The sequence below is a fragment of the Pelodiscus sinensis genome, chromosome 14 (genome assembly GCF_052426305.1).
Source record: "Pelodiscus sinensis isolate ZL-2025 chromosome 14, ASM5242630v1, whole genome shotgun sequence".
Classification (NCBI taxonomy): Eukaryota; Metazoa; Chordata; order Testudines; family Trionychidae; genus Pelodiscus; species Pelodiscus sinensis.
The window spans coordinates 40,932,037-40,956,612 of record NC_143065.1 but is presented as its reverse complement, the minus strand read 5'-3'; the positions used below and the strand labels follow the sequence as shown (position 1 = coordinate 40,956,612).

At 45.4% G+C, this 24,576-nt stretch overlaps 1 protein-coding gene across 1 annotated transcript in view; it reads left to right on the top strand.

Moving 5' to 3' along the window:
• Positions 1-24,281, top strand: part of DPP8 (dipeptidyl peptidase 8) — a 41,060-nt gene extending 16,779 nt beyond the window's left edge. The window contains exons 11-21 of the mRNA XM_075896894.2: positions 1,483-1,660; positions 5,012-5,171; positions 7,823-7,902; positions 10,074-10,226; positions 10,706-10,841; positions 13,769-13,914; positions 15,108-15,254; positions 16,072-16,224; positions 19,078-19,220; positions 19,891-20,002; positions 21,536-24,281. Coding sequence (XP_075753009.1) covers positions 1,483-1,660; positions 5,012-5,171; positions 7,823-7,902; positions 10,074-10,226; positions 10,706-10,841; positions 13,769-13,914; positions 15,108-15,254; positions 16,072-16,224; positions 19,078-19,220; positions 19,891-20,002; positions 21,536-21,658 — 1,531 coding nt within the window. The 3' untranslated portion in view covers positions 21,659-24,281. The remainder of the gene's footprint in view (positions 1-1,482; positions 1,661-5,011; positions 5,172-7,822; positions 7,903-10,073; positions 10,227-10,705; positions 10,842-13,768; positions 13,915-15,107; positions 15,255-16,071; positions 16,225-19,077; positions 19,221-19,890; positions 20,003-21,535) is intronic.
• The last annotated feature ends 295 nt before the right edge of the window (positions 24,282-24,576 follow it).

Sequence of the window (24,576 nt, the reverse complement as noted above, 5' to 3'; positions counted from 1 at the left end):
TCCAGCCACGTAGAAACCAGAAACCTAGATGCAATAAGTATGTTTTAAAATGTACCGTCCATTACCATGGGTAATTACTCCAGCCAGGCCAAGTCAGGCAAAGTGTAGGAGTATAGGAAATGCACAGACCAGTCGAATACCTAAAATAGCAACACTTAGAAAAAATGGCAGAGAAGATATGTGCATGGCAGGAGTAACAACTGTAACACAAGACTGCGTGTGTGTGGTGGCTGCGAGGGGAGAATATGGGTGACCCTTCACTGTCTCTTTAAGCACAGCTGCACTCACCACAGTGGGTCCATCCTGCACCTGCCTCTGCTCTGCGGATATGGGGGTATATGTGTGGGTGTCAGGGTCACCCTGACATCAGCCCCGTGGTCTGCACCGCATGCAGGAGAGGCATTGGAGCAGCAGACTAGGGGCACCAATGCAGGAGAAGGGGGTTTCAGAGCAGCGAGGGGAGGGACACCTGTCACCAGATGGGTGCGGCTCTGCTAATCAAGTGTGGGGCCCTTGACTGGGTCTTGTGCAGCCGCACAGCTCATAGGAAGCACAGCTCCCAGGCCCCCTGGGAGTCAGGGAGAGATAATATCCCCATGTACAGATGGGGAAGTTGGTGTTAGAGAGATCAAATGACTTGCCCAGGCTCTCAGAGGCAGTCTGTGGATGTGGAGAGCATCGAACCCAATGTCCCCAATTCCCAGGGTAGCACCTTAATCACTGGGCCATCGTTACTGACCAAACCTACTGGTCAGAAAACCCACTGTAAGTGCCAACTGTGTTTTCGTGAACCTTGTAGCCCTAAAGACTCATGTTTCTAACTCCTCCATGGTTGTTCCAGAATTGAACTTATCCCACCCTTTGGATCAACAGCTGACAGCCTCTTTTTAATATTTTGTTTACACAGAAGTAGTATAGGAGTCAGGTTCCTGTGTTTGCTTGGCTTCCTACAGAAATTTTAAGGCTGCATGGATTACTATCAACAGGCTGATGGGGGCCACTGGAGAGGACACTGTCAAGCCATTTAAGCTCCAGAATTATTTTTTAAGCATCTAAAAGACTAGAAATATCACAAGTGGCTTTTATATTTCAGTTTAAAAGCTTCTGCTTTCTCCTTCCCTTTAGATTTTCTTTTCTTTGCTCCTCTTTCCATTTTCTGCCCTAAGCAGAGTCCATATCTGGTAACGTTAGAGCTAGTTGAGCTTTTGAAACCAACCATGGGGTTTGAGTGGGGTTGAAATCAGGCAAAACTAGTTCTTCTACTCCTACTTAAGAGGTGATGTGATTCCTTGAAATGCTAGGGTAAAAATTTATCTTCCCTGGTCAAAGTTAGATGCATCTTCTAACTGGCTCTGAAACTGACCATTCTTGATGCCACCAAAATACTGGGGGTGTTTTTGAAGGTCAAAATGAAATTTTCAGCTGCCTAATTCCTTTAAGAAGAAAATGCTGCCATAATTAATAATTTTTTTTCTGCAATAGTGCCTGGTCCATCTTGCTGGATCGCTCCCAGACACGGCTACAGATAGTGTTGATCTCCCCTGCATTATTTATCCCGGTAGAAGATGATGCTATGGAAAGACAGAAACTAATAGATGCTGTGCCAGACTCTGTTACGCCACTTATTATTTATGAAGAAACAACAGACGTCTGGATAAATGTAAGAATTTTAATTTTAAACTCTTCTGACAGTCTATGGGTCAGGGGACTGTTTTGCACACTCTTAGCAGCATTGGTGGTGTTTGCATTATTCTAGTGCAGTGGTTCTCAAACTTTGGTCCTTGGACGACAGGTGGTCCACAGCTGCCTTCCAGGTGGTCCACAGATCAAGCTCAGCTCCCCTCCTTCCTCCCTCTTGCCCCGCAGTAAGGAACCTGTGCTGGTGCTCCAGTCTCATGCCCACTTCTGCGATGTTGGAGAGTCAGCACTGGCTTCCCTTTGGGGGCGGGTGGGGATGGAGAGAGAGCCCCGATCCTCTCTGCCAGATGTGGCTCGCGGGGGAAAAAGCAGAGCCACAATCAGCTCTGAGCACTGCCGCTCCCCCTCCCCTGGTTGGGGAAACAGCAGCATGTGGATGTGCTGCCGGAAGGCTTTCCCCGCTGCTCCCATTGACTGGATTCCAGCCAATGGGAGCAGTGGGAGGCTGTGCTTGGGACACAGTGCATGGGAGAAGTGCAGGGCGCCAAAGCAGGTAAGTTCCCTCCTACCCCCTCATGCCCAGACCTACCCCAATACCCCCTCATGCATCCTGCTACCGAGACCCTGCACCCCCAGCCTGTTCCTGCACTCACCCATGCTCTTGTCCCCTCTTCCCTGACCACACACGCTACTCCCAAGCTTGCTTTTGCACCCCTCCTCCCAGATCCTGCACCCTCATTCCTGTCCCACTTGCTGGCAGCCCTGTCTTGCACACTGAACCCCTCATTTTTGTCTCTACCCCAGAGTCTCAGGGGTCCACAAAATCCACTAACTCTGGAACCCAGAAGAGTAAATCTGGCCTATGGGAAGCCCTGAACCTCAGTCCTCCCTGTCCCTCCCTTCCCCCTGTAGAGCCGGAGTGAGGGGTCTCAGTTGGGGGCACATCAGTGAAGGTTGCAGGTTTTATTTGCTTCTCACTTGTGTGGTCCCCAACTGATCTTTCTATGGGTCAGTGGCCCCTGACCCCAAAAAAGGTTCCCCACCCCTGCCATAAATAAAGAAAACATGGGAACCTTTTATGTTGGACATAAATTAATATTTTACTTTATTTAAAATGAATTTTGATAAACTAACATGAGACTGTTAAAGTGCTTAATCTGTTTAATAATTTCAATTAATATTTCCTTACTGGTTAAATTAAACCATTCTCCCTAGCTGCAGTGCTAGCAAAATGGCTTGGGTGTAATTATGTAATTGAATGGCGAGTTTCCATTAGCACCTGGTGGGCTGCGGAAAGGTTTGCATTGAGCCAGGTGGGCTATGGGCCAAAGTTTGAGAATCACTTTTCTAGTATGTAGAGGGTGCAATCAGGATAAAGGTCTCTGTTGTGGTGGGTACTTTATAGATAGAGTAAGCCAGTCCCTGCCTTGAAGAGCTTGCAATCTAGACCCACCAGTACAAATATAGACCCACCAGTACAAGGTTAGGAAAGCAGAGAGGACAAATAATGTCCAAAGTCACATGGCAGGAGCATGGCAGAGTTTGAACTAGAACCCACCCAGCACCTAGTCCATTAGACTATACTGTCTCTCCGAGCTGTTTTATATTGGAATCAAGTTCCTTAAGCCTCCTTAAGATCTTTCATTGATACCAGATTCCAGTGGACTGATGCTATTGGAGCACAGCTTATCTTCTAGAATTAAGCACCAAAACACAGAGCCCGCATGCTTACCTGATCACAACTATCTAAAGCCCCCTTTTTACCTAAAACAGAGTTGTGTCCCTCAGTGTCTGTGAATCACATTTGCCCCCTTCGTTAAATGTATTCCCTGTTCCTCTCCCTCTTGCCTCTGTAAGGCAGTCTTGAAAGAGAATCCTCTGAACTCTCATTCATGCTTAAATTTGACACTTTACGCCTGAGTTTGAATAAAGGATCTAATTACCTTACCCATTACAAAGATAGCTTCCACAATTATCACCTCTAATATCATTAGCTCACAGACATTTACCTTCCCCCCTCCATACCTCTTCTGTTCTGAAATGTGATTTGTCCTTTTCATGTGTGTTCATTTTTTTTAATTGTATCCTTTGGTATATATGGTCGTGCCAATTTTCTTCCACTATTTGATCTGAGGAAGTGGGTCTGGCCCACGAAAGCTCATCACCTAATAAACCATCTTGTTAGTCTTTAAAGTGCTACATTGTCCTGTTTTTTGATTACCCTATCCCAGGAGACTCTCTTGGTTATGATAATCTTGCGTCCCACTGAAATGGAGGAGGGCCACTCAACGCAGCCCATTCACTTGGGACTGAGTTGCATATAGTTCAGCTGAAACCAGGCAAATGCTCCTTCTCTCCATGTACCTAAAATTATTACCCCCATATAGCAAGCAGAAGGAGACTAACCCCAGGTCACCTTTCAGAGAAGAAATACAGCCCTTTTCTTCCAGGGCTGCACTGCAGACTTCTTAAATAAGAGGCAATTGACTATGGACCTTCTCTTCAGCTAGCTTTTTGTCATAGGCTGCCAGTCTTCCTCTGCAGAACTTGGTGGCCGCCTCCAGATCTGAGCAAGGGAGAGAGAGAGAACTTGGTTGAGATTTTTCTGTGGGCTGCCATTCAGGAGTGAGATGATGACCAAGACAGTGAATGAAACTCTGTCTAGGCTTGCATGTGTAATGTTCACAGCAATCTGCAGGGTAATCCATTGCAGGATTATGGGCTGTAGATGGGTTTTGGAGTCCTTCGATCAGTTCTGCAGAATGAGACCTCTTGAACAAGTGTGTGAGGATAGGTCCCACAGAGGTTCTTCCCTTCTGAAAGAAGGCTGAAGGAATTGGGTTTGTTTAGTTTAGAAAAGAGAAGACTGAGGGGGGACATAATAGCAGTTTTCAGGTATCTAAAAGGGTGTCAGGAGGAGGAGGAAGAAAACTTGTTCATCTTGGCCTCTGAGGATACAACAAGAAGCAATGGGCTTAAACTGCAGCAAGGGAGGTTTAGGTTGAACATTAGGAAAAAGTTCCTAACTGTCAGGGTGGTCAAACGCTGGAATAAATTGCCCAGGGAGGTTGTGGAATCTCCATCTCTGGAGATATTTAAGAGTAGGTTAAATAAATGTCTATTGGAGATGGTCTAGACAGTATTTGGTCCTGCCATGTGGGCAGGGGACTGGACTCGATGACCTCTCGAGGTCCCTTCCAGTCCTAGTATTCTATGATTCTTGGAGTGGTTGGTCCCTAGAATGAAGTTGGGTGAACCTCTTCACTATGGTATAACATTCAGCTTTTGCACTTGTCTGCTCCAAATCAGTGAGAAGTAATGGCTGTGTCCAAGTCCTGTCGATAGCCACAAACAAACCACTTTGTTTCTGCAGATCCATGACATCTTCCACGTTTTCTCTCAAACCCGCCAAGATGAGATAGAGTTTATTTTCGCCTCTGAGTGTCCGACAGGTTTCCGGCACCTGTACAAAATCACGTCCGTTTTGAAGGAGAGCAGATACAAGCGATCGTGTGGAGGCCTCCCTGCTCCAAGTAAGCAGCCACAGTGGGGCTCAATATTGTTGCTTGCTACTGAATATTGTTGAGGCAAGAAAGATCTCTTCCTCTCCAGTGAAGACTTTCCCTTCTCCCCGTTCCAGCAGAACTTTGAAGAATGTACATCATAATCATAATTCAAAGCTTTTCTATAGCACTAGTCTAATTAGCATCACTGGGTATACTCACTCATGCGAAGTATCACATGTGCTTGTAACGAAAGGCAGGATGGATGGTACAGATAATTCTGTATTTATATTCTGGCTTCAGTTTTAATCCTAGTTCTTTCGATTAACGAAGAGGGACAGTTTTCAGACGTGCAGCTGGTAGTTAAATGTCCACATTCCATCTGTCACTGAGAAATGTGCTTTGTTGGTTTTTTTGGTCAAGTTCAATGGAGGGCCTATGGAAATGCTGCCCTGGTCTTGCAGATTAACCAGCCTAGCAGTGGCGTGGTTCATGTCCGAACGGGATTTTGCCTTCTGAAAAATAAATTGGGTGAAACGTGGGGTCTCCAAGTAATAAAGGCCTTTGGTGCACAGGGCTGGGCATGAACTCTTGGCATGTAACATGTAAACATAAGTCTACTCTCTGCCTTTTGGCACAGATTGCTATAGAGAGAATTGAAAGAACACATGCTGGTCATAGTGCAGAAACTTTGGGTTTCATGCCTTAGAAGTACTGAATATCAGATTGGGGCCAAAAATGTGGAACATTTGGTTTAAATACAATGTAACGCCCCACTTAGGTGTACAGTGCAGTTTTGCACAAAACCCTTGGACATCTTGCTTAGGGATGTAAGAGACCAGTCAACTAGTGATGCGACTAGTCACTCTCCTCCCCCCCGCTTCTATCAGAGAAAGGCAGCAACGGAGTCAGGAGCCGGTGCTCAGGGGAGCTATCTTAAAAGCCAGTTCCCCCCAGCACCGTCTCCGTGGGAGGCAGGGGAGGTAGAGGCACAGCGGGACACAGTGCAAAAGGGGACTGAAGCAGTCTCCACTTGTGCCTCAATTCTGCTTTGGAAATGTACAAGAGCCCCCTGGGGGATCTTATACATTTCAAAGGCTCAGATACTGCAGGGAGCGTGGGGCCAGTCCCCTCTTGGCCCTTCACTCCCTCCCGGGCTTCTGCTTTTGAAATGTACAAGAGCCGTGGGTCTCTTGTACATTTCAAAGGCTGAGGCTCTGAAGGGAGCGGGGGGCCAAGAGGGGACTCCCTCATTGGTCCCGCACTCCCTGCAGTGCCTCAGCCTTTGAAATGTACAAGAGCCCCAGTGAGGCTGTTGTACATTTCAAAAGGAAATCCTATGCTCCCTGTGGGGCGTCTGCTTTTGAACTGTAGCACTAACCTGGCGCCCTTATAGACTAATCGAATAGTCTATGGAAATCCCATCAACTATTCCATTAGTTAATCTAAATTTAACATCCCCAATCTTGCTGCATTGTGTATTCTTTCCACTAAACTCCCATATTGCAAATTGTGCCTGGAGGGAGTCAGGATACTATTAATCTATTTGCTATGTAAGGACAGCATGCTCAGCCCTGCATACCAAACGAAGGATGCATATCATTATACTACAGATTGAACTTCTCTAATCCGACACCCTTGGAACTTGACCGGTGCCGAACCAGAGAATTTGCCGGACCACGGGAGGTCAATATTGTCTAGCAGCATTACCAACACTTCCACTGCTCACTGAGCTCTGAGAAGACATTTCGGAGTAAATTAGAGATAAATAGCACAGAACACTGAGAGCCAGGATTGGTCGCTGTAAACAAACTCTACGGGACTGTGGGAAACTTGCCCACACTCATGATAAGAGGACATTTAGCCGACTAAAATCATGCCAGCCCATGGATGTTGCCAGACCAGAGGGTGCCAGACTAGAGAGGTTCAACCTATAATTATAATGTCCCAGTGTCAGGCAGGTGATTTTTTTTCAGAAAGCAAAATCCGCCTTTTGAAATAAAATCCATTATTCCTATAGTGGCTAAAAATCTAATAATTGGTGTTGATGTGTCTAGCCTGACTTCCTTCTTCTGGCAGTGGTAAATAGCTGATGCTCTTGAGGAAGGCAAGATTTCTGGTTAACATGAGGCTATGTGTAAGCTTATGGGAGAAATTAGAAAATCTGGACATTTTCAAGTTTTACTCTTCAGTTTGATTTTAGCCAAATGCCTTGACTTTGAAGCTTCCCTCAGAATAGAACTTCTTTCTAAATGAAAGTGAGCCCACCTGAGCAAAAGTGGTGCTGTTTTTTCCAGCAAAATCCCTTCTTTTTACCACCATGCCCTTACCAATTCCATAGATCTCATTTTGCATATTTCAGTGCAAAACCTACTCGTCGTGAGCAAGTGTGGTAGGAAACGGCAACTCTAACGGTTGCAGAACGAGTTGGGGGCAAACTGTTGAACTGAGAAATCGTTGACATTTTTCCCAGCATGTCAGTGAGCCCTCCTGCTCTCCCTGCAACACTCTTGCCAGCTGTGTGATGCTGAGTTGGAGAGTTCCAAGGGGTGTAATTCTTTCCCAGCCCCAGTTTGTGACTAGGTTAAATCAAGCCAACTCTGAAAGTGACATTCTCTTTGTGAGGTTTTGTTGTGCTGAAAATCTCTCTGGAAATCTCTAACTATGTGTCTTGTTTATAGGCGACTTCAAGTGTCCCATCAAAGAGGAATTAGCAGTTACGAGTGGAGAATGGGAAGTGCTTGGTAGACATGGTTCCAATGTATGTCCCTTCGTTTTATTTTACTTGAATAAAGATCTGTATCTGTAAGATGGGTCACATAAGGCCTATGTGATAGTCTGGGTTTAACTCTGGGTTAGGTCCTAGAATCCCTCATCAGCCTCTTGGTTCTCTTGCCAGACTGTACTGCTCGCCTCTTCTGGATAGAGAGGGAGGCAGTCATGTCTGAGGAGCAGCCAGGGCACATAGTGGTGAGGAGCTAGATAGAGGGGTAGAGCTGTATGGAGGGGTGCCCAGTTTATCGCAGTTACACAGCTAGATGATCTCAATGATCCCTTCTGACCTTTTGTGAATTTCATCTTGGCACTGAGCCTGATGCCAAAGTATTTCACTGAACAGGGCACAGTCTGGAACTTTTCCCATGTTGAAGGCCAAAGGTCAGAAACAGGGCTGCTGACTGAGGGTACGGGGGAAGGGCAGCTGGCTGTAGCCAGGCTGGAGCTCTGGGCCCTTTAAACCACTGCAGAAACCCCAGGTGGCTCTGAAGCCCCCAGCCGGCCCCTTCTGGCCAAGGCCCTGCTCCTTCAGGGAGGACCCTGAGCTGCCCCCACCCCCCCACATTTCTGTCCTCAGCCTTGGTCACAAACTTTGTTCTGGGGGATGGGGCAAAGGTACACTCCTTGCGTAGCTCTGCTCACGGGGTCTTTGGCCGTGCATCGCCCCCTGTGTGAGAGGAGAGAAGTGCCTGTATTGTCGTTTCGGTGAAGGACAGGCTTGCCGAGAGGCCGAGAAAAAGAAAAGCTGCTTGGAATGGCCTGAGGCCTTTCAGCTGTGCAGGCCCATGTTGTGACATGGGTGTTTGCGGAATAAACAAGTGCTGTTCACAAACTCCTTAATTTCACCCCTTAATCGGCGCGCTCACATCGGTACGTGAATGTGGAAATGCAAGGGGTTGAGTGCCCTGGAAACAGAGCCACTATCTCTCACACGTGGTGTCTCTCTCTTGAGGTCAAGTTTGGGGCGACATTGAGAAACCAGCCCAAGCTGTATTCATTCTGGGTTAAACTCACCCCGTGCAAAGAGCCAGCGCGAGGGTGGTGTGCCGTATCTGCCCGCCCTTCAGGGCTAGGCACCTCTTGGCCACTGAAGCCCTATGCAAGGCAGTGGGCGGAGGGTAGGCCTTCTGCAGACAGTGTGGCTGGGGATACTAGTACCCTGCTGAATTAACAGAGGAACCGGGTCTCCCATGAGGCTGCAGCTTTAAACACAAAGTGGGGATGGTTGATAGGCTTGACTGGGGAGCAACAGTAGCCAGCTGCTTTACTTTTAATGTTAGCAGATTCCAGTTGTTTAACTCGCCATTCCAGCCCTGAGTCTGTGATTTCGGTCACAGAGATAAGCAACGTAGAGAGGCATTTCTAGCTGACAGTTTTCTTTGCTTTGTGCCTTTAGTTTCTCAAGAGTTTGTCTAGTAAAGACAGTAACTAGTATGGACCTGCAGGGATCTGGAAGGGGGAGACAAATAGCATCGCAAGTAGGCAGAAGGAAAATTTTCAAGCATTCCCTGAGCAGTAGGATGGAAGGGCCAAAGCTCTAGCACCCAGCTGCTGTCCTGTATTGGAGGACTTTTTCAAAGGGATTAACATACTCCTGGTCAGCTCTGCGCTCTTTCAACTTCGCCCACTTTTCTCCTTTTTGTGTACGCCCAGTATTAGTGTCTCAAGTCAGCCTTTGAGGCTTTATATTTCATTCCTCCTGCTGAGTGGAAGTGAGCTGGCCTGAGCAAAAGAGGTGCTATCTTTTCCAACCAGATCCCTCGTTGTTACCACCTTACGCTTCTGATCGTTTCTCTTCCAAAATGTTAGAGAATTCAAGTGAGGGATGTCTGTGGCTACTCAGCTCTGACCATGTTTCTCTATTACACAAAAAAAGTAGAGCTAAAATACGTGCAGTTTGTGTAAGGCCCGGCAAATTATGGCAATGCAACACCCTTGGAAAACCAGGCAGCGGAATAGCAAATGAAATTCAGTGTTGACTGATGCCAAGTTGTGTGTATTGGATGGGACAATTTGAACTGGCTCTTTCCATTGATGGGCTCTAAATTAACTGTAACTACCGGGGGAAATGGGGTGGAAAGTCCTGGGCATCCTGATGTGGTTACCTCAGTGATTTGGCTGGCACAAACTGAGCTTGTGGTTGGTTTTTTTTGGCAGATCCGCATTGATGAAGCAAAGAAACTGGTGTATTTTGAAGGCACAAAGGATTCCCCTTTAGAGCATCACCTGTACGTCGTTAGCTACGAGAATCCTGGAGAGGTGAAGCGACTGACGGACCGTAATTACTCTCACGCCTGCACCGTTAGTCAGGTATTTGTATTCCGTGGGGACTCTCTTTTAGGAAAGGGCTGGGCCTGGTGTTTTTTGGCACACCTTGTACTAGCTGTGTTCAGATCTCTTGAAATTGGCATCAGCTTTGTAAAATCTGTTATAGAACCCATGGGGGCATATATTAGCAACTGCGGAAACCTGAACTCTGTGTGTGCAAGCTGGAGAATGGCATGAGTCGGTGCCGACATACAGATGGAGGCTAATGCCACTGCTAATTTCACGTGTTTCACAGTCTGGCAGAAAACTTGGAATATTGCCACCTTTGTGGCTATACGATGCTGCCTGTAGCAGAGTAAAACTATGGCTCCTAAGAGTATCTTCTCTCTCAAAAGAGCTATAACTGCCCATTTTAATTTGAGCTGAGCTTCTCCAGAGAGCTCTGAGTGCAAAAGTAAAGGAGCTTTGGGCTCGTGTTTCTTCACTGTGTTGTTCAAGAAAATATTGTCATCTCTGTGTAGGACTGTGACATGTTCATCAGTAAATTCAGTAACCAGAAGAACCCGCACTGTGTGTCACTGTACAGGCTGACTGGTTCTGAAGATGAAGTTGCTCATAGAACAAAGGAATTCTGGGCCACGATTTTAGATTCAGCAGGTAATAACTTTGGCTTGCCTCACAATTCTTCCTCAAAGACTCCTAGATATATGTATGTTTGTACAGGTTGAATCTCTCTGGTCTGGCAACATCAGTGGTCCGGCATGATTTTAGTGAGCTGGATGTCCACTATCATGGGTGTGGGCAAGTTTCCCGCCGTCCCGTAGAGTTTGTTTACAGCCACCAGTCCTGGCACTCAGAGTTCTGTGCTGTTACGTAGCTTTAATTTACCCCTAAGTGTCTTTTAAGAGCCCATTAAGCAGTGGAAGTGCTGGCATTGCGGCTAAGCGTAAGCATGGTTTTCATGCTGTACTTATTTCCTTGTGCTGATACAGTTACTTTGTGTAGCAGCACGAACCCTTTGTTACGAAGAGAGCCAATAAGCCTTGGTTAGGTGTAGGCATATATAGGACGTATCAGCACTATCATACATTACTAAGCAGCATTGCAAACATTGTTCCATTTATTCGCCTCGGTGGACTAAAAATAGAGACCCACTCATTACAATACTGACCTCTTGTGGTCTGGCAAATTCTCTGGTTCAGCACCACTTAGGTCCCCAGGGTGCCGGACTAGAGAGGTTCAGCCTGTAGTATCAGTATTCTGTGTTCCTCTCCGTGCTTTTACTCCTGTGAGCAGTTCCACTCCAGCCTGTGGGAATGTGAGACAAGTAAGGATTGCTGGATCCGCCTTTGGCTTTGTGCTGATGTCTGGAAGGGGCAGCTGGCCATAGTATTCGAGTCTTTTATAGGTTTGACTGATGTATTTCTGTTCCTGGTCATTTTGTAAATGCTGCTCCAAACCCATGGAAGTGTACGGGGCTAAGACATTTACACAGAGAAAACTTTGATTGGAAGGGTTGTTTCCACTAGTTTTGTAGTGTGTGTGTGCATGCGTGCGTGCGCAGATGATAATGTACATAGTTAGCTCCTGGGCTAGTTAGACTTCATGGCCAAGTGGCAGTTAGGCAGTGAGTTCAGTTCTGCTCTGTTACATTGCTGTACATCCAGAGTCATCTTGAGAGACTTAATGGAGTGACACTTAACGTGCGCTCATGTGACAGAGTGCGCTCATCTGGCTCAGTGTGCTGTATCTTGGTCAGAAAATTATTTCTTTCATCAAGCTGCACTTCTCTACCCGCCACCTGTATGCAGGATGGGGAATCTTGGATCGCTCCTCACTCACCCAGATCTCAAAGTTTTCTCTGTTTCATAATCCTCTTAAATGTATTTAGAAGTGGGTGATTCCAGTTATGCCCCAACTTTCTCCTGCAGATAAATTGGGCTTGTTTTGTTTCTTGCTTAAAGATTTTTAGCTCAATTAAGGGAGTCCCGTCCAACGGCAGCTTTTCTTTTCTGGGACCTCAGCTAGCTAATTTAGTGCTAGAGTGACTCTGCTCGAGTGGAGTACTGTGGACATACCCTATGGTGATCCCCAAAAGGGTTGGAGCGTTTGCTCCTGGTCTCCCTGGGATTGATACCTTCGTAGAATACATCTAGCACAGGGTCCCTGGCTCAGAACGTTTTTTTATGAATGAGAGCCTTACTGGCTAGTAATGGGCCTAATGAAATCTCACAGATCCAAACATCCCTGAACTCTAGGAGGGTTTGAGCTAGGGATGTTAAAATATGTTTATTTTTGTAAACGTGTAACCCACTGAAATGTTAACCGGTTATACATTTATTCGTGGCTCCCACTGCCCCTCCCACTGATACAGAGGCAGATGGCTCCCATCTCCCCTCTTCTCTCCCCCCCCCCCCCTACGCTGCTGCCTCTGATAGAGAGGCAGCAGCACCTGGCGTGGGGGAAGGGAACTGCATGTAACTGTGGGGGCTCATAAGTTATCCGTGTATATGAGTACACATTCACATTCCTAGTTTGGGCCTGCATCAGACCTACATGGTGCGGACACTCCAGTGCTAAGTGTGCTGTAGATAAAATTAAACACCTTCCCCTCCCTCCTCTAGTGCCCACTCCCTCTAAGGAAGTGACTTTTACACACTTTTCTCAGGAGATGGGGACTCAGAGGAAATTGCATTATAGCTATGCCAGAAATGCGTACCTACACAAGGAACAAAACTTTGGTAGTGGACTCTTCAGTCTATCAGACAAGAGTCTAGCGTAGTGGTGGGCAACTTGTGGCCCCTCAGGGTTCTATGTGTCGCCCACGCGACGTTTTGTTTACCATTGCCCGCATGCAGGGTTGCCCGATTTCGCTGGTTTCCATTCACCTAATTTTCCTACCGGTATTATTAAAGTGACACACCTGTAAAGCGAGGCCACACGAAGTGAGGCGTGTGCCGATTGCACACAACGCTGACTGTGAGAGCCGTGCGCTCCCTCTGCATCCAATCAAAGTGCTGCTATGGTTCAATCGTCACACCTCGTGAATCCCAGGTACGCAAGTGCAGTGAGAGAAACTGCCCTATCCCGGGAGACCGTCTTGGTTACGACGATCTTGAGACCCACTGAGATGGAGAGCTGCTCATGCAGGCTGCTCACTAGCCTGGGTTGCCCATTCCTAGTCTAGCAAGATCAAATGGCAGGACATTGAAGCTAGACAAATTCAGCTCAGAAAGAAGGCTGATTCCGATAGTCACAGTGTGGATAATTGACAGTGTGAATAATTCACCAGCAGAACAGCTTACCAAGGGTAGTGGTGAAGTCTGGCAATTTTTAAATCAAAATTAGGTGTTTCTCTAAAAGAGGTGCTGTAGTTCAAAAAGGAATTAATCCAGGGAAATCTTATGGCCAGCGCTAGACATGAAGTCAGACTAGATGATCTCCATGGTTCCTTCTGGCCATAGGAGGCATGATAGCAACCCTGCCTCATGCTGGAATTATCTGTAGTGTGGGTAGTTATGTGAACTCCCATTGTCCATCAGGCCCTTGTTAAAATGGGTCTGTTTCTTCTCACCTGCCTGCAGGGCCTCTCCCCGAATATGTTCCCCCGGAAATCTTCTCCTTTGAGAGTTCTTCAGGCTTCACGTTGTATGGGATGATTTACAAACCTCATCACCTACAACCGGGGAAGAAATACCCCACAGTGCTCTTCATATACGGAGGACCTCAGGTGAGTGCAGTGCGATAGAGGCAGATAGAAATGCCTGCCAATTTTTGTCTCTTATACTGACTGTTCCTGAGCTGAGGATGGCGCTGGGAGGGCGCTGCTCTCCCTCTTCCTACTGGAATTCTTTTAAGCTGTTTTGCTAGGGTACCCAGAGTGACCAGGAAACTGATTTGAAGCTGAGGCCAGAATCCCAGGGAAACCAAAAAAGCTTTTCCCCACTAAAGCATCAAGCAGATCTGAGACACACAAGATGAGAATCCAAGGTTTTTATACAGATCCCAGCTTCTCTTCAGTTCAGAGTCTTTAGGTGAACAATAGACAATCCTAGAGACTTCCAAAGTGACCTATTTCCCAAGCATCATCAGGAATTAGTTATACACATTGACATAAGATAATTGCTTTCTGCTGTTCACAGACGATTTGCTGTACACTTCAAAGAGAGCTGTATAGTGTATAATTGTTACATTGTTAACCTCTCACGCTATATGTTGTCAGAAGCTAACAATATAACCAAACGGTCGCCTCCCCCCTGTGCGCGCGCACTCTCTCAAAAACACAAACATTATCTGCTGTGTCCCCAAAGGTTGAATTTGAGTCATTTGTCCTGCAAGATGTTTAAGCCTTTCTGGCCATGGGTCACAAAAGCACTTTCTCTCCCACCATTAAAATGAAGTTACCGAAACACACAGCATCTTCCAGGGGACAAGGGTGGGGAGATAAATCTAATGTGAGACAGCAGCCTTGCAAAATCAATGGGGCGATTTTCCAACCCAGGCACTTGACTTACTTGAATGCTGGGAAGCTCAATATTTCATCTACCTGGGAGCAGGGAAAATCTCCTTGGAGGAGGAGGGCTGAGTAGAATTCAGAAGGCAGCTGTGCAGCACTGAACATGGTCCATGGCTCCTGAGGAAGATGTTGGACCGGCTAAGGGAGGAGAACTACTTGGACCCTGCCCCTGCAAAGGGGAATTCGGTATCCCTACACACATGGGTAAAGAGAGGCGCAGCACCCACAATGAGCGGGTGAATTCAGGCTGTGAAGGAATTGAGCCTTGAGATACAGGGGATGTTACCAAACAATCCTGAACCAGATTAAGAGATGAGGAGTCAGGTCGTTAGCTTGTAGCCCCCGTGCTTATTTCCAGTGGTCTGTCTGATGTGGCTCTGTTCATATTTCCAGTTGTCTTTTTCCAGGTGCAGCTGGTGAACAATCGGTTTAAAGGAGTCAAGTATTTTCGCTTGAACACGCTGGCCTCGCTGGGTTACGTCGTCGTTGTCATTGACAACAGGGGGTCCTGCCATCGAGGGCTTAAGTTTGAAGGCGCCTTTAAATACAAAATGGTAAGTGGCAGGAGGTGAGCCAGCATCCAGACGTGTTTCTGAGCAGTCCAGATGAGGAGCGGGGGTGGAAGGAGGGAGTCCTGTTGGGTCAGCCTACTGGAAGAGGATAAAGAGAGCTCTGGCAGGGATTCCGACACAAAACTGTGGAGCGTTCCACTGTCTGGGCTTGTGAGGGGGTGGATGCATCCAGCTGATGTGGAATTAGAGCGGAAAATGAGAGAGTGGATATGAAATAAGCTAGAACCGCACCTGCTTCAGGGTAAAGCCAGCTTCTGAGCTGGGCGAGTTAGCCCCTAACTTTCCATGGTGGGAGCTTTGGAACCCGCTCCTGCTAGCCACTCACAGGTGGGATACCTTCGACAGAGGGTGGGGGCATGACCGTTCCTATGGTCCTGTTTGTAGAAGAACCCTGCTGAGCCCTCACCTGTGGATCAGAAGGAGGTGCCATGTGTTTTGAAATGCTTTTGTGCCAGTTTGATGCACAGAGCCAGAATCTGGCCCTAGATCTTGTCTCTTAGGTTAAGCGAGTCCCGTTCCCCAAACGAGAACACCCCAGACCAGAACACCACCCCATGAACATTTCCCATGAGGAAGCTGAGCGGGGTGGAGATAATGTGCACTTAAATTTCCCTACTATGTCAGCAGTCTGGGGAATGTTCCTTTCGTTCCATGTTTGTACAGCATCTACTACAATAGAGGCCCAATTCTGGAATGGGACTCCAATAGAAATAGTAATCGGCAAAGCTGCTTGCTTTTTTTTTTTAAACTTTCAGAATATTACTTTTGTCAAGAACTAACAAAAATCTGTATCCCCCAGGGTCAAATAGAAATCGACGACCAAGTAGAAGGCCTGCAGTATTTAGCTTCCCAGTATGACTTCATTGATTTAGACCGAGTTGGCATTCATGGCTGGTCCTATGGAGGATACCTGTCTCTTATGGCATTAATGCAGAGGTCAGATCTCTTCCGGGTACGTTAATGCATCATGGGCTTATTTTTGTGGCATAGGATGTTTCTTAATCAAACTGTGTCTCTATGTCCCATGTGTGTTTGTAGATACAAAGACTCTTGAACTGTAAACAGTGCTATGCAGTGCAAAAGAGTCTGGTTTTTATTTCACTCCAGGACACAAACACTGGAGGGGAATAGGAGAGAACAAAGTAACCACAAAGTACATTTCCATTTCCAAAGTACATTTCTACCTGGTGTTTGCTTGAAAATATTTGAATGTAACCTTTTGGACTTGGCAGTTTTTTAAAACGTAGACACTTTTCACCATGTTATGAAATTGTTTTCAAATTCAGGTTACCTGATCATTTTAAGCTGAGTTTCAGGATGCATTGCAGTAAACAGATAAGATTCTGTGTGCGACTTTGGATAAGTCAGTTTGTTTCACTGGGGATGGTAGGTTCCTACACCATAGCATATTGGGAATATTAGTTAGCATTCGCAAAGCAGTTAGGCTTCGTCAGTACATGGATTTTGTCTCTGTATAATTGTTGGTTCTGGTATGATTTTTTTTAAAGAAATATATCTGGGCAGATCTACACTGCTGGAGAAAATCAATGTAAGAAATGCAACTCCAGCTACATGGATTGTGCAGCTGAAGTCAATGTACCTTGTATCGATTTTCTGGGGCAGCCCTACAGCGGGAGGTCGATGGGAGAAACTCTTCTGTCAACTTCCCTGACTCCTCACAACTGCAAGGAGTACTGGAGTTAATGAGGGTGTCCTCAGAGTTCAATTTAGCAGGTCCTTACTATACCTGCTAAATCAGACACCAGAAGATCGACCTCCAGAGTGTCAGTCTTCCCAGAAGTGGAGACGTCTCCTAATTATACCAGTACATCTCCTAGTGTGGACACAGTTATATTCATGTAGCCAGTTATTCCCCTTTCCACGCAGGTTTAGCTATGCTAGTGTAAAGAACCTTTATGCTGATATAACTGTGTCTACACTAGGCAGGTTATACACTTTATATAGGTGATGTTAAAGTGATGTGTTTCTGTGTAGATGAGGTAGTAGAGGTTCTTAGACAAAATATGTTTAAAAAAATGCAAAATACAATTATAATTAAGGATGTTAAATTGCGGTTAATTGGCTAGCCGAGTAGTCAATGGAATTTCCATCAACTACTCGACTTGTCGATAGGCACTTCCACATTCCTCCTTTGAAATGTACAAGAGCCCTGATTGGGGTTCTTGTACATTTCAAAGGAGGAATGCGGAACTCCGCCTGCAGCCCGGGGCCAGTGGAAAGTCCCTCTGACTCCGGGCTGCATGCGGGTGCCTGCTTTGAAATGTACAAGAGTCCCCAGTGGGGGCTCTTGTGCATTTCAAAGCCACAGCGCCCTCATGGAGCCCATGGTCAGCCGGGAAATCCCCAGCTGATCTGGGCTCTGCTCGGCATTTCCCCAGAGAAATGGAGAAAGGATACTTCAAAGCAGCAGAGCTGCACAGCTGCTGCTTTGAAACCCCAAGGTGGCATTTCAAAGGGGCAGCGCCATGGAGCCTGGGGTCAGCTGGGGACTCTATGGCTCTGCCCCTTTGAAACGCTGCAATGGGGTTTCAAAGCAGCAGCACCACCCAGCTGATCCCTGGCTCAGCTGTGCGGTGTTGCTGCTTCGAAGTACCCCTTCTCCCCTCCCCGCCCCCCTTTGCTGCTTCTATCTGATAGAGGGGGAGAAATTGACTATCCAATAGGCAAATGCTTATTGAATAGTCAATCGGATAGTAGACTAGTCAACTAGTCCTTAACATCCTTAATTATAATTATTCTAATCTGAGTTGAAAATCAATATTATTCTTTGTGGCTCTTCTTACTTCACTGCAGTGTGTAAAGTGGGCGTGAAAGACCTTTATTTATTTAACTTTAAAAATATTTGCAGTGTCAAGTCTCTTTCCTGGTTTTGTTGGTGGTCTTCCCTGAAGCACCTTGATCTGTGGTGTGGTAGGAATCTCAGCTCTTAACTGAAGAGGCTGGGGTTGTCAAATCCCAGAGAGCTTTTTCTTCCAGAAACATGTCATGCATTTGGTGGACAGAGATATTGCAGACAAACACTAGAGCTTTGATTGATCCCCGTAACAGCTGCTCCCCCTCTCACTTGGGTTTCACTTCTTCAGCGTAAATTCGTTTTTCATCCAAAGGGCCTTTGAGGATGAACAGGGTCCACATTTCTAATGCAAGTCCTTTTCTCCCGTGGGAGCGTTTTGCTGGCGCGGACATTCCATTATAGCTGTACTGGCAAAGCCCTCTACTGCGGATGCAGTTATCAAGGTAGAAAAGTACTTTTCCGATTACAACTTGTGCTGATTTGAGAAGCTGGTATAAGCACAGGAGAAATGCCAGTGAAGGATCAGTTCCCTCAGCTGACATAACTATGGTGACGAAACTTGTATGTGCAGACCATTGCAGAGAGGCTTTTGGTGCCAGAGCCTTTGCTGGTGACATGATTATAAAGCCATGGATTTCAATGGAGCCATGGTGATTTATACAAGCAAAGTCTCTGGCCACCTAGCATTGTCTACGTGAGAGGAAGGATGCAAGACGCTTCCCTCACATACTAGTCACTGACATGTGAGACGGTGCTTTGTTGCTTGATGTTGGCTAATTGCCATTACTTTTTATTTTTGATCGGTTGCTTTATTGCCAGTATCCTTTGGAGCAAGCTGTATCGTTGCATCGGTTTCTTTTCGGCATTCGCGGTAAATATCTGTGGGTGTTAAGCGTCTCCGTTGGGTGATCATGGTTGGACGTTGTGAGTAAGACATGCTGCCTGTGTCCCTTTCATTTTTTATGTTGATGATCTTGTTGAAACTTCCAGGTTGCCATTGCTGGAGCACCAGTCACGCTGTGGATATTCTATGACACGGGCTACACAGAGCGTTACATGGGACACCCTGATCACAACGAACAGGGGTATTATGTAGGATCAGTGGCCATGCAAGCGGAGAAGTTTCCTTCAGAGTAAGTTCAGGTCCCCCTCTCGTGTGCCCCCAGCAACATTTAATCCTACCTGCACATTTTTATCTCCTCGTTCTTGGCAATTAAATTCTGAAACGATAAATGCCAGTCTTTAAAACAGCACTTAATAAACTTGAATGGACATTTGCATAATTATGGTCTTTTCAAGTAATCCCTTTTATGCTGGCTGTAATTAAAGCATATCTCTTATGCATAAAGAAATGGCAGACATAGCTTCAATTATGTACTTAGCCCCTTAGTCTGTGCTCCATTGAACTAGGCAAAAAGTTATGTTTGATTAAAGTGCTTTATCTGAGATGTAAGAGCATATCTGTGTTTGCGTATGTGGCTGTGTGTTTAGAAGTCAAAGATATTTGATATGTCTTGCTAAAGAATTAGTGTCCGGTGGCTATTTAAGCACATGTAAACCATTTTTAGCATCCCATCTCAATAATCTTTTGGGAGAGAATAAAGTAAATCCGCAAATATAAGGCCCAATCCTGAAAACTCCGAGGGAGGGGTAAATATGGCATTGGAAGCCAGTGGTATTCCTGCCCAAGGGCAGTCTGCAAGATTGGGTCAAGAGTTTTGCAATATTTAAACTAAAAGCAGCGTGTTTTGATGGCTAAAATTCCAGGCAGCAGTCTAAATGTTTGTCTCGTGCCTTTCTCAGACCACACCGTTTGCTGCTGCTACATGGTTTCTTGGATGAGAACGTTCACTTTGCACACACAAGTATATTGCTGAGTTTTTTAGTGAGGGCTGGAAAACCATATGATTTACAGGTAAGAAGCTTCCAAAATGTGAGAACTTGGATATGAAAATGACACAGCTCTGGACGAAACTCAGATTGGAATACGTGGCGTGTATTTGATCTGTAGTGGATAATAAACATCTAATGACAAGCTGGGGGGATTAGAAACTATTCTAAAACCAATGTTTTTCCTCATCCAACTAAAAATTAGGATAGGCAGTGAAGTGAGTTAACATTAGGTTTTACCCATTTGGACCTGTTTATCTTATGCTTGCTTTGGATTTAGAAGACGAAGGAAGTAGTTGCCGGTTTCTTCCGACCAAGTTCTGTGCAAAAGACAAGAATATTGTAAAAGGAAAGTTTCTTCTTTGAATGTTGGAATTTTGGGCTTTCGGTCTCTGTACAAGGGATGTTAAAAAGCGATTAAGTAACCATGTAACTGCTAAAGATCTTAGTTGGTTACATGCTGCGGGCTCTGCAGTATGGTGCTTATACTACAGAGCCCACAGCGCAGCCTGCTCCCCAGGAGGAGGGCTGGCAGCCAGTGTGTGCTGGGAGTTGATTCCCGACCCCACTCCCAGGGAGTCAGCTGTGTTGCAGGCTCTGCTTAATAAGCTTTATCTTGCAGAGCCCTCAGTGCAGGGCAGCAGCCAGCTCCCTGGGAGCTGGTGTGAGCCGGAAGCCAGCTTTTAAGCTGGCTCCCAGCATGTACTGGCTTCTGCCTGCCGGCTCTGCTCCCGGGGAGCTGGCTGCTGCCCCAAGCGGCTGATAGAGAGGCAGCCGTGCAGAGTGGGAACTGGTGTGCACCGGGAGCTGCCTTTTAAGCTGGCTCATGGTGCGCACTGGCTCCTTCCTGAAGCCCTGCTCCTGGGGAACGGGATGCTGCCCTGCAGTGCTGCCTCTGATACAGAGGCAGCCGTACGGGATGGCAGCTGGCTTCCTCCCACTTCCAGGGAGCTGGCTGTCACACCGTGGCAGTGGTAGCTGGCTTCCCAGGAACAGGGCTGGGAGCCAGTGAGTAATCATTAAGCTCATGCTTGTCAGTTAACTGTTATTCTGTTACATCCCTGCCCTATATCAGGTTTTTCCAATCAGTCTGCTGCCCTGCTCTTAGCAGTGGCTGTCCAGGCCCATAGTTAGCAGTAACCAGCTTCTAGCTTTTCCCTCTCTTCCCCTCTCCCTTCCATTGGAGAGATGGGGAAATTTATATTTGGTATTTTTTACTGTTCAACTCACGTATTGCTCCAGCATCTTACTATACTTTCCCTGCAAATGGGGTTCTCTAGATCCCCAGGTGCATCCACCCTCCCTTTCTTTATTGCTACTTGGGAGAGGCATGCTAAATCAATCTCTCTCTCGCTCTCTCTCTCTCTCTCTCTCTTTTCCTTATTTTAACATGGAGGCCAGGATGTGGGAGGGGCTGGGAATCCCTGCTCACTATCAAATATTCTTCTCTAATCTCTCACGCAGCCACGTGCCTGTCATTAACCTGTGCCAGGTTGCTGGTTTCTGTGTGGCTGAGCGCCAGTTGTGTGTGTTCACGACTCTTTATTTTGCCTTTTAGATTTACCCGCAGGAGAGACACAGTATAAGGGTCCCTGAATCCGGAGAGCATTATGAACTCCATCTGCTGCATTATCTGCAAGAGAATCTTGGCTCTCATATTGCTGCGCTGAAGGCCATGTAATTTGTGACCTCTGTGGAACTCTGACACTAGCTGCTTAACCAAACGAGGAAACTGGTCTTTAGAGAGAATAGAACAGAACACTGCGTTTTGGTGCCTGCCACATATGCACGCGCACACACTGACTTTTTTTTAAGTAACCTAGGTGCCATACAAGGAAACTACAGGATAATGGCCTAATCATTTTAAAACGGAAACAATATCAAGCGTCTGTGGTACACAGCACCACCAGGCATACGCTTTGGGAAGAAGCTGAAAATTCAGTAACACATTTCCACAACACTGTATCTTTACCATCTGAAAACACTGACCTGTGTGAGTCTAATTGGTGTATTTTTTTTACAGCGTGTTTCTCAGTTTCTTACAACAAGGTAATATTGGATGATGTGCTCACATCCTGGCAAAAATCTGAATGGTTACAACTTTGATAGCATTTCATAATGTAATGCCTAGTTTATGCCACGTGCAAAGGATGTCTGGCTCACGAGGAATTAGTTGCACATTAGACACACATATAATCAGATGCTGGGGATAATTATTTTTAAAAAGAAACACTTTTAGCTGCCTTCTGAAGAAGTTTATAATTTGGTTTTAATGCCAATCAGACCAATTTTCCAGTGAGCTCATCTCTGTGTATCTTGCTGCTTTTTTCTTTTGTATTGTGTTAAACTGGTTGTACCTCATTTCCCACTGGTACATGAGATGTATTTTACAGTTAGCCTTTATGCTGAGAAGCTAACTAGTTTTAAGCCAAACAACTGAAACTTTGTATATGTCTCATATTTTAAAAATCAGTGTATTTCCATGGACTTTCTCTCAATGTGCATTTTGGGGCTGTTTTCAAAATATGACCCTATCTCAGCAGGTGGGTATCTAAATATTCTTCCACTAAGATTTTAAAATTCCAACACCCAAGTGGGGAGTTGGTGGCCTGTCAACACTACATTGAAGCAATGCAAATTGTGTTTTATTAAATTTTGTGTTGTCATTATTCTAACATTATTCTCAGATCACTGTTGAGAAAGCTTGTCCGAGTCAACCTTCTCCCATAAATATATAGGAATCTATCACCCAAGGGTCATCTCTAGCACTGTGGTGTAGCATGGTTATAGGCTGTCCCCTGGGAGAAACCCCTGTCTGTGTTGCTTCAGGTAACGCTTCTAGAAGCTAGCACCCTGCGATATAAAATCACACTAAAGCATGATTTTCTTTCCTGGTGTGGTTTTAACTGTGATGCAGTCTTGGCTGAAAAACATGTTTGGAACTACTTTTAACTTTCAAAATGTTGTTTAAAATAGAACACCACAGTAAAATTGTTACTTTTAAACCTGAAAATTCTGCTTGGGTGCCTGTGTTAACTTCCTATAATTTTCAGCTTCGTTCTTTTAAAAAAAGCCAAGAACTTTTTCCCTTCTATTTTGATGCTATAAGAGAGAAGCAGAGCATGATTCTCTTCTGAAATCGGGACACCCTGTGGCTTGTGTTTATACGTGAAATACCCCAGATTTTATAGGAATGTACGTGAGTAACTTTTGTAGGTGTATGAATGATCAATAGACCCTACAACTTGAACATTTAACACAATAGGCCCTGACCTTGATGGTAGTGACACTGGTATTAATTGGGAATAACTCCCCTGGAGTCAGTGGAAACACCTGGATTTATAAAACCTACATAAACCAGCTCCATTGTATTATGTTAATGGTTTTCAAAGCAAACACATGTCGTGTAAGCCATTTTTTTTCCAGCTCTCACACAATTGTTCTGAATTGTACAGATGCTATTTAAAGTCCTGTAAGCATACAGAAATAGGTTTATAGGTTTTGATTTTGGGAAAACTGTAAGGAGCTCAACACCTGCACTGGCTTCTCTGTACCAACAATAGCTAATTATTGTAACTAACATGAATTCCCTTCCGAAAAAGCCTGAGTTTTCCGCAGTTCTGTGACATAATCTAGTAAGCACAGACAGGCTGGTACATTGATAGGTTTGAAGAAGAATAATGCGCCAATGAGTAACAAATGTGTAGTTTTTATATTATGGTATCCCACCTGGTTCTTTACGTGTTTATGTTGTAGTATAGATGCATATAGCTATGGGTATGCCTACACAGCAAAAGAAAACACAGGGCAGCAAGTCTAAGAGCCCAGGTGCACTGCAGGCTAAAAATAGCAGTGTGGACAGTCAGGTTTTGGACTCTGAGACGTGCACAGAGAGTTCTTTTGTTGCTGTGTTGATGTGCTCTGTATCTGACCATATAAACGTATATGTATAAACTAACACGTGGATGTTATCACATTTTCAAGGTTGTTTATATTATGTTCAATGTTAACTTAACTGGCGTTTCGGGGTGTATTTTTGTCCCTTTTCCAGAGATGATCTCTTGAATATAAATGTATATGATTCTCACGTGAAAATTAACCCTTTTGTACAAAACGACCTCTATGGAACAGTGCTTACAGCAAAGGAGGAATTAAATGCAATTTTGGTAATCAAGTCTAGATTTTGGTTTAGTAACGAACATCATAAAACTGCTTACATGTAGCTTTTTGAATAATGCATTCTCTCTTTTAAATATCATATATATCAGAAAGCTATTAAAGTATCAGGTATGATATGTACCCTATTTTGCAACATAATTATGTATTTTTTTTCTGACAAAAATAGTTTCCTTTACAGCTGTTGGTCACTTTAAAACTCCATATATTCTTGTGAAAATGCTGGAAGGATTTGCTATCCGTATTTCATAGTTCTGTACAAAGGATGGTTACCATATGTAGTAGTAATGAAAGGCATATCCTATAGGGTCTGATCCAGCCTCTTTTGAAGTTAATGACCAAACCCCGGTAGATTAATAGGGGTACAATCAATTCCACAGGGAATGAGCACAGCTTTGTGGCATCCAGAGTATGTCATTAACT